Raw genomic sequence first — 9,403 nt, 5'->3', positions numbered from 1 at the left:
CTGTTACTTAGAACTCTTGAGCAAGGAAATACGGGAGGGAATATTCTAGGCTTGAGAGTGTGAGAGAATATAGCTTTAAGAATTAGTTCATGAAGTTGAGATAATTAACCTGTGTATTACGAATTATTAACTTTGGTTACGTAAAGGACAGCTAGTGGTGGTTTAACCAGACCTGCAAGTTTTTATCATAAATGAGCTTTAAATTAAAAGTAATTTAATTGAAAAGCAAATTACCTAAAAGCAGCAGCAAATAACGATAATCTTTAGCTTCCAAAAAGGTGGTTACATTTTCCTTTCATGAACTTTATTTTTCGTAATCTTCTGGGGATTTTTTTTTAATGGAAACATTTAACGTTAGAAAAACTTCAGTCTTTATCAACAGTTTATATTGTTGTATATATATTGATACACACCCACCCACACACACACACACACACACAGTTTTCAATCACTGGCAACCTGCGTTCAATCCCCACTCCTCGCAGGGTGGAGGGAGGGAACAGAGCTCTGCCAGCTGTCCTCCGACTCGAAATGATGGTATTAAACACAATAAAGCTGATTCGGAGAAACAAGAGCTGCATGTTTGCTCTCGTCTGTGGAACCTCTATCTAACTGTGTCTGTGGGAAGGGGCTGAGGAAGAGGATGAGAGGGGAAAGAACGGGCGGCCTTAGAGGTGGTGGTGGTGGGGGATGAAGAACTCCTGTGACTTGAAAGCAGAAGGGAACCATTTGGAAGGAGGGACCAAGAGAAGGACCAGGGCACAGGGGATGCAGCAGAGAAGAGACTAAGTTAGACAAAAAGTGTAAGGACACATGTGTGAAGACACTGTCATGAAATTACCTTTTAGGCTGACTTTAAAAAACTTCATAAGCCAGGCGTTGGTGGCGCACGCCTGTAATCCCAGCACTCTGGGAGGCAGAGGCAGTCAGATTTCTGAGTTCGAGGCCAGCCTGGTCTACAGAGTGAGTTCCAGGACAGCCAGGGCTACACAGAGAAACCCTGTCTCAAAAACAAAAATTCCAAAAAAAATTAATAAAAGGAGAAGAGAAATAGAGTAGAGGAGGGGAAGTAAGTATGAGTGATAGTGGCAGAAACATGATCAACTTCCTCTATGTGCGCACTCTATATTCATATAATTAGTCCGTGTTGTCTTCTTTATTTTATCTATTTATTATTTCTTTATTTTAAACTCCAGATTTTATCCCCCTCCTCCCCACCCCAACCCCCATATCCATGAGAATGTCCCCAACCCCACCCCTCACCCCACTTGACCTCTAAACTCCCTGGGGCCTCTGATCTCTTGAGGGTTAGGTGCATCATCTCTGAATGAACACAAACCCGGAAGTCCTCTACTGTATGTGTGTTGGGGTCCTCATATCAGCTGCTGTATGCTGTCTGGCTGGCGTTATCTTCTTAAAGATTTTTTATTTTTATTACTGTGAGCGTGTATATCTGTGTGGGTGCCTGCAGAGCCCAGAATAGAGTATTGGAGTCCCTAGACCTGGAGTTACAGGCTGTCGTGAGCTCTTTGATGTGCTGACTGGGTATCACACTGGATCCTCTGGGTAAGAAGCAGGAGTTCTTCACCACTGAGCCATCTCTTCAGACCCTCAGTATATTGTCTCATAATTATCCACTTGTCTCTCATCTTGTGAAGCTAAATATTAAATATTTTCAAGGCTGTATCTGTAATTAATATTAAATATTTTCAAAACTGTATCTGTCATTAAAATGCATTTCCTTTTTCCTTTATAGATGGTTACGTCCTTCGGAGTTACCTGGTGGACAAGTAAGGCCATTTTCTTCCGCTACTGTATTTGTTAAAAGAATCTCATGCCTTCCTTAAGGAAAAAGTGTTAATATCACTCCCATCATGCACTGAACTGGATATTCATAATAATGAATGAAATATTTAAATATTGAAAACATGAATGAAATATGAATATTGAAAACAATATATTACATTTGTATCAATAGTGCCAGTACAAAACTGAAAGTACCAGTCTTAATGAGGAAGGAAGCCTGGCTCTCTCGTGAGTAGTCTTATATACACGTTGAGCCATCTGCTCAGCAAACACTGAAGACACACGGTGCAAAGCCACTACACTTTCAGTCAATTGTTTGCATTTTGCTTACTAATTATTGTAGTATTTGAACTGGCCTAATTAGAGCCAACTGTCTGTGTGTTAGGTACTAATATTGCCAGTTACTACGTCATAGTTTAGCCTCTAACGCAAGATTTCCTACACTCACGTCAGGCACGGTGCTCTATCCTGTTGCCCTTATTGAAAGTATGCCGATCCCCCTAAAAAAAAAAAAAAAAAAGATAGTAATCAATGACTCTTGTATTCTTATGAATAAGACCTTTTCACAGTCTGTCACAGCCTAGTACTTTTAAGCCTGGAACACTTTAAGATTCTAACACCAAGAAGCCCAGAGCATAAAATTAACCCTGCTATCAGGCTGAGTCTCACAGAAATAGACATTTTTGTAAAACTGACATAATGTAAGACCCAAGGATTCACAAGCCATTTACCAGAAGCTACAGGACACACACATATGACTAGGACCATGCATGTTACGAGTACTGTCAGCAAGCCAGAAAAGAGTAGACAAAGCCCAAGCTTTCTCTTCTTGAGCAGTATTCAGTAGTGTTACCATGGTGGGCATTGTTGCTGTAGTTCAGCAGTATTTCAGTGGTGGGTACAGGACTTCTGATCAGCTTTGCTCTAAGAAAGATGCAAATTTTATGGGAAGAGTGTGTCGCAGATAGCAACATATCTTCATCTGTGATGAGCTTAGGATGGTTGGGAGAAAACGGGAAAAGGACTTTAAGTGACTATTGGTTCGGTACCTATCGAAAGGCACGCATCAATAAACATTATAGGATAAGCATCAAGAAAGACTGTCCTCTTTGAATTCACATCAGCTTTCCATTAGCCAAACCCTCCCTCTAACTCAGAGCAAGGATCCAAACAGAAGACATAGGGAGCTCACAGCATCTGCCACACTTGGCAGCCAGGAAGGACCAGCTGCCGCCGCCATGATAAAGTCAGAGAGAGAGCAGGAACAAAGAACATGCCTACTGTAAGGAGCACAGCTTCCTCATAGCTCTGATGCTGGGAACTGTGTCCTACATAAGACTGTGCTTATATTTACAATATATTATTGTATTGTTTAAAGACCACTCATTAGACTATACACTTTTACAGTCAAAGCTTACATCTGACTCATATATTATAAGTCTCCCAGAGCGTGAGAGCATCTCAGTGTTTGCTAACAGAATACTCCATGAAGATTCAGGACTAAGCAAAGCCTGAAATCATCAACATAGCCAAAATGACTGTGGTGGATGCGATCTTCACAGTGAGCACTCTACAAAAGTCCATAATAGCTATATATTCCATGATTAGTATTTAAATACTTTAAACTTGATATGTATACATTGTAACTAGAAACACATGGAAACAGTGTTGCCGTTTTCTAGGCCAAATATTGTGCTTCATTTATTGAAAATGTAGAACACTTGAAACTCAAGCAAAGGTATGGGTATAGTACTAATACTGTAAAATTCATTGCACTTTTGGACTGAGGCCTTTGGAGGAGGGTGCTACCTTGGCAATTCGGTTTATTCTGTTCTGCACCCAGTTCTTAGGGAGTTCAGATGTCCTGTGCCTGTGGCAAAGCTCTAAGTAGGGCATGGCCTGTGCTCTCAAGGCGCGTGTGTCATTCTGTTTATAGAACGAACTGAGAGTCGGCAAAGCCAGGGAAGGAAGATGCAGAAATGAATGTAAAACCTTTGTCCCCTTCCACATCCACACACACAGCCTCACCTTTCACCTCTAAATGTGTCTAATACATGTCAATCATATGATTGCTGTCTTCTGTGTGTTGATGTCGCGAAGATATTTTTCTATAAAATAAAAACGGTTTCTGTTTTTGCAGCGATGGAGAAATCTATGATGACATTGCTGATGGTAAGTCTCCTGCTGTGCCCTACACAGTAATAGTCAAAATCGCTGGCTGGCTTAATTAGAGCCAGGAGAACTGATCAGAATTTGGGGTTCTCAAAAATTCGAAGAAAGAGAATGGTCTGGTGTCATAGGAAGAAGGGGGATCATCTTCACACAAGATTAGGAAGTTGAAGAAAAGGAAAACATTTTTATTCTCCAGAGTGAGAAAATATAAGATAGCTGTGATGATCCAGGCTTGTAATCCCAGCACTTGGGTGGTGGAGGCAGGAAGATCAGCCTTAACCACACAATGAAAACTGGGGGTCAAGCCTAGGCCACATGAGACCCTGTGTCAAAAAAGCAACAGAACAGGGAAGGCATGAAAGAAATGGGAAGGAGCAAAGGGAAGGGAAAAGTATTTGGTAAAGTTTGTATTGTAACATGAGTTAAGGTTTTTTTTTTTAATCACAGAAAAATGCATTCTTGTTCCATTGATTAGGAGCAGGTTTTAAAACTAGCAGTACTCATTCTGCACCAACTGAAATACTCAAGAAGTTACCAATAGACTCTTCTTTGCACCCTCTACAATATGAAATTAACAAATCCTAAATGAACAAGTGTAAAGTTGGCGATTGCTGAAATGTGAGACTAACAAACCTTTGACCAATTAACAGGTGCATATTTCATAACTAATAACACTAGTAAAGTCATCAGGCATTTCTAAATGATGCCTCAAAGCAATAATCTCAAGTGCATGGTTGTCATGTCGCACGTTGTGTGTGTGTGTGTGTGTGTGTGTGTGTATGTTTGTATGTTCTTTGAGACCGGATTTCACTATGTAGCTCCTGCTGGCCTGGAACTTTATGTCTAGACCCGGCTGGCCTTGATCTCTGAGATCCACCTGCTTCTATTTCCCAAGCTGGGATTAAAGGTGTGCACTACCATACCTGGCACCATCCAGGTTTTGTTGTTGTTTGTTTTGTTTTAGCATGAGTTCTGAGATCAATCCTATTTCCTCTGCTTGCAAGCAAGCTCTTCACAGATTGAGTCATTCCCCAGCCCTGATTCTTTAGTCTTTTATGCTTGTGATACTTATTGATGCTTAATTAATCTCATTTCTAAAAGTTATGTAATGCCAGAATAACTAATCTTCAATCTCATTTGATAGAGAATAAATCTGTCCACGAATGTTGTTGAAACTGGATTATCTGTAAAAGTGTCTCGGTTAGGATTACTATTGCTGTGATGAAACACCATTGCCAAAAGCAAGTTGGGGAAGAAAGGGCTTATTTCTATGACATTTCCACATTGCTGTTCATCATCAAAGGAAGTCAGGACAAGAACTCAAACAGGGAGGGAATGTGGACGCAGGAGCTGATGCAGAAACCATGAAACGTTCTGGTTACTGGCTTGCTCCCAATGGCTTGTTCAGTCTGCTTTCTTATAAGATCCAGGAATGGCACCACCCATAATGGGCTGGGCCCTCCCACATCAATCACTAAGAAAATGCCCTACAGGCTTGCCTGCAATCTTATGGGGATAGTTTATCAACTGAGTCTCCCTCCTCTCTGATGACTCTAGCTTGTGTCAAGTTGGCACAGAACTAGGCAGTAGAGAAGATTAAATATATGGCATTTCACTTAGCATCTTTAATGTAAAAAATAAGCCAGTTTTACCTTTCTTTTCATCTTACTTCTGGAGAGATGGGATTACTCAGAATTGTAACTTGAAACACTTAAGGTGTGTTGTATACAATCTGTATTTAAAATTTTTTAAGGCCAGATATGGCAATGCAGACCCAGCTCTTTGGATATGAAGTCAGGAGACTCAGAAAGTCTTGTTCAATGATCTACAGAGTTTGACAGCAGCCTGGGCTTTAGGAGAATCTGCCTCCAAAACCATCATAGGTGGTTAGAAGAATGGCTCAGGAGTGGAGCTTATGTTGCAGTCACAGGAGCTGAGTATAATTGATGGAACACACATGAAAATGGCAGGCAGTGCTATGTGCGTGTCATCCCGGCCCTGGGGAGGAAGAGTCAGGATGGTCCTGGGGCTCTCCCTAACTGCTGAGACTGAGAATCCCTGTTTCAGAGAAAGCACATGGCTCCTGAGGATGTCACTAGAGGTCGTCCTCCAGCCTCTGCACTCATCGAGTATGCACCCGCACACACATGAGTAAACATATGTGCATGCACATATAAAAACCAATAAGGGAATTCATTAAAGTTGCATTTTCTTTTCTTCCAGGTTGCATCTACGACAATGACTAGCACTCCTCTCCGTTCATTCCGCTGCACTTCTTAGTGGCCAACATGAATTTTAATTGGAATGTTCTTGGGTGTTATAGGAAAAAATGAATGTACAAAACGAAATGTCAATCTCTCTATAAAGTTTTGAAATTTTAAACCTGGAAAATGAACTCTGTTTAATATGTCAGAAGATCAGTAATGAGATAGAAGAGTAAATATCTTCTTTTTTCTTTCCTTCTTTCCTTCTTCTTCTCCTCCTCTTCCTCTTCTTCCTCCTCTTCCTCTTCCTCCTCCTGCTCCTCCTCCTCCTCTTCTTCTTCTCCTCTTCCTCCTCCTCCTCTTCTTCTTCTCCTCTTCCTCCTCCTCCTCTTCCTCCTCTTCCTCCTCTTACTCTTCCTTCTCCTCCTGCTCTTCCTCCTGCTCCTTCTCCTCCTCCTCCTTCTCCTCCTCCTCCTCCTCCTCCTCCTCCTCCCCCTCGTCCTCCTCCTCCTCCTCGTCCTCCTCCTCCAGGGTTTCTTACTGTGCAGTTCAGGCCTTCTTCCTGCCTCAGCCTCCAAAGCACTGAGATAACTGACCTGAGCCACCACCCCTGGCTTAAGGATCTCATTTTGCTTCATCTGGGCACTTCTCTTAGACCTACAGTAGGGAATCTCCTCTACCATACGCTCTTTAAGGAAATAAAGAATATAAAGAAGGAATTTCCAATCCACAGTCTTCACTTGTCATCACCTCTTCAGATTACCTACCCCAAAAAAGGTTCAGATTACCTCTTCAGCTAGCTCCTCTCCTGCCTAAAAGACTAGAGTACGGGCAGAACATTTATATCAAATTGCCTCCCCATTATTCACTGTGAAATTATATGTTAATTATTTGATAAGCATGCTTTCTGCTCTGTATGCACATCTAAGGTTAACCTGTGTACAGGAGTCTAAAATCTTATTTTTGTGAATGTGTATGCACATCATTGAATTCTGTGCTCTTCTAAATACCATCCTTACCTAGAGATGTGGAGAAGGCTACCTGGTAATTGTGAACACTGCAAGAAAGAACCCTGAAACTCACTCTCCCTTTACAGTGAGCTTTACTGTGGAGTCTCTTGGAAAGGGTTTTGTGTTTTGCTGTCAATTACTTCTGCAGAACTTTGTGATGTTTATAACCACTTTACTAGAAAGGGGGAACACTAGGCAAGAAATCCCAGTGCTTAGCCTGGGTGCTCCCCACTGAGACCTGTTCCTCACCACCTCTCTCAGGCTGAAAAGCACTGGCTTTTGTATGCTAAAACACTAAGCACCATGATCCAAAACAGAACACCGCAACATCCAAGAAGGCAACAGATGAGGTCATGCTGTTTTGAAATTACTGAATCCTGACGCTGGTTCTATTATTGTCCATGCTACAACCTTGGCAGTAATCATCATCCTTCCAGTGTTCTTGTAAAATAGGAGTCAACTAGCTTTGTCCCAGCATTTTTTCTGCTACCAACTTCAAGTTTGTACACTCCCTCCATCTCAGATGCACATGTCAGAAGTTCTTTTCTTTCTATTTGAAATCATTGATTAAATAATGATTGATACGTATATATTACCAATTTACATATATCAACTTGCATATAATTTATATTATATGTATCAATTTGCATGTAGGTATGCAATTATATTATATGTGTAAGTTGCAAAGATCCATTGTAGTTTTTGAAGAGTAACCTCATTAATTTTTTTCCTTAAAAGTCAAAAACTGTATGGGATAGAGAAATAACTCAGTTGGTAAAAGTGTTTGCTGGCAAGCTTGAAGACAGAATTCAAGCCTCAAATCCCTGGTGAAAACCATATGTGGAGATGAGCACTTGCAATTTCAGTGCTGAGGAAGCAAAGATGGGAGGTTCCTGTGGATCAATGGACACCCTGTCTATCCTAATTGGTGTGTCCCACACCAATGACAGACATCTCCAAGGAGATGAACAGCAACGAAGGAATACAAGCTAAGGTGTCCTTTGAACCCTACACATATATGTCCTCTCGCATATAGGAACATGTGCATACAGATTGAAAAAAATCTGTAAAATAGCCCAAAGCCTTCAAATGGTCAGGGTTTCTATTAAATTTTGTTTTGTTTTTGTGTTTTGTTTTTTTGAAACAAGGTTTCCCTGTGTAACCCTAACTGTTCTGAAACTTGCTCTGTAGACCAAGCTGGCCTCGAACTAACAGAGATCTACCTGCCTCTGCCTCCATAGTGGTGGGGCTGAAGGTGTGCTACTGCCCAGCCAAGTGTTTTAAAATTTTAAAGACTGTCAGAGGTGTCTACAGTTCAATTTACAGGATATGGGCCTTGAGTCTCCTGGGTCGAGAATTACTCATCTCAACTGGTCTCTGATTAGGAAGTAGTTTGGCAGTATTAGGCATCATGAACCCTTGTGATAAACTTCTTTTATCACTAGATACAAATTACGTGGCTCAAAACTGGTCATTTGGTAACTTTGGCATCAAATATAAATTATATGCTACCTGCCTTTCCAGTAATTTTCCCTGATTAAGATTAGCACAATTCAATGCTAAAATCCCAAATTAGATCAAGAGACTATTTCAGCTTTGATGTATAGTCAAGGAAATGGACAGATACCTATGAGAGATTTGTGTAATAATTATGTAATATATATTTGAAGTGTTCGTTTTAATATACTGAATGTGATTTTGTTGTAGATCATGTGTGGAATTTTGTCCTGTGAGAAGAGCTGGCAATAAAATGCTTTTTCAGGAGGTGACCCTGCCTAGTGTTTCGCACACATCAAGGCCATCGGCTTTCGTCTCCCTTAGCTCAGATTCTGTATCCACAGGAGAAGCCTCCCTGCTTCTGTCTCGTTCTGCTTCCTATTCATAACCAAACTTTCCCCCAGTGCCTCTTGATACAGTGCTTCCTACTTTGTCTTAGAAATAGATAACTAAGTACAATTCTCTTCAACTCCCCACAACTGAAACTTCACCCAAGTTCAGACCACTCAGCATTAAGACACCACAACATGAATCAAAGCCATAACCGAGAAAGCCATAACCAAGGACCCCATGTCCCTCAACTTCTCTCCGAGCTTCTTCCTACATGATCCATTCTCTTTATTCTCCTTCTACCTCTCCTCTCCCCACCCCTCCCCCATCCCTCTTCTTCCTTCTCTACCACATCTCTCTTTCCTCCCTTCCCTTCTTTCTTCA

The 9,403-nt window shown here is 41.2% G+C and overlaps 1 protein-coding gene across 3 annotated transcripts in view; it reads left to right on the top strand.

The window, feature by feature from the left end:
- The window catches only part of Fyb1 (FYN binding protein 1), a 147,235-nt gene extending 138,274 nt beyond the window's left edge, over positions 1-8,961 (top strand). For all 3 annotated transcript variants that reach the window (XM_052159860.1, XM_052159858.1, XM_052159859.1), the window contains 3 exons: positions 1,757-1,790; positions 3,947-3,978; positions 6,202-8,961. In XM_052159860.1, the coding sequence (XP_052015820.1) occupies positions 1,757-1,790; positions 3,947-3,978; positions 6,202-6,224 (89 nt within the window). In that variant the 3' untranslated portion in view covers positions 6,225-8,961. The remainder of the gene's footprint in view (positions 1-1,756; positions 1,791-3,946; positions 3,979-6,201) is intronic.
- The last annotated feature ends 442 nt before the right edge of the window (positions 8,962-9,403 follow it).

The sequence above is a fragment of the Apodemus sylvaticus genome, chromosome 16, assembly GCF_947179515.1.
Source record: "Apodemus sylvaticus chromosome 16, mApoSyl1.1, whole genome shotgun sequence".
Lineage (NCBI taxonomy): Eukaryota > Metazoa > Chordata > Mammalia > Rodentia > Muridae > Apodemus > Apodemus sylvaticus.
Note: the sequence above shows the minus strand (reverse complement) of the source record. Positions and strands in the feature narration are given on the sequence as shown.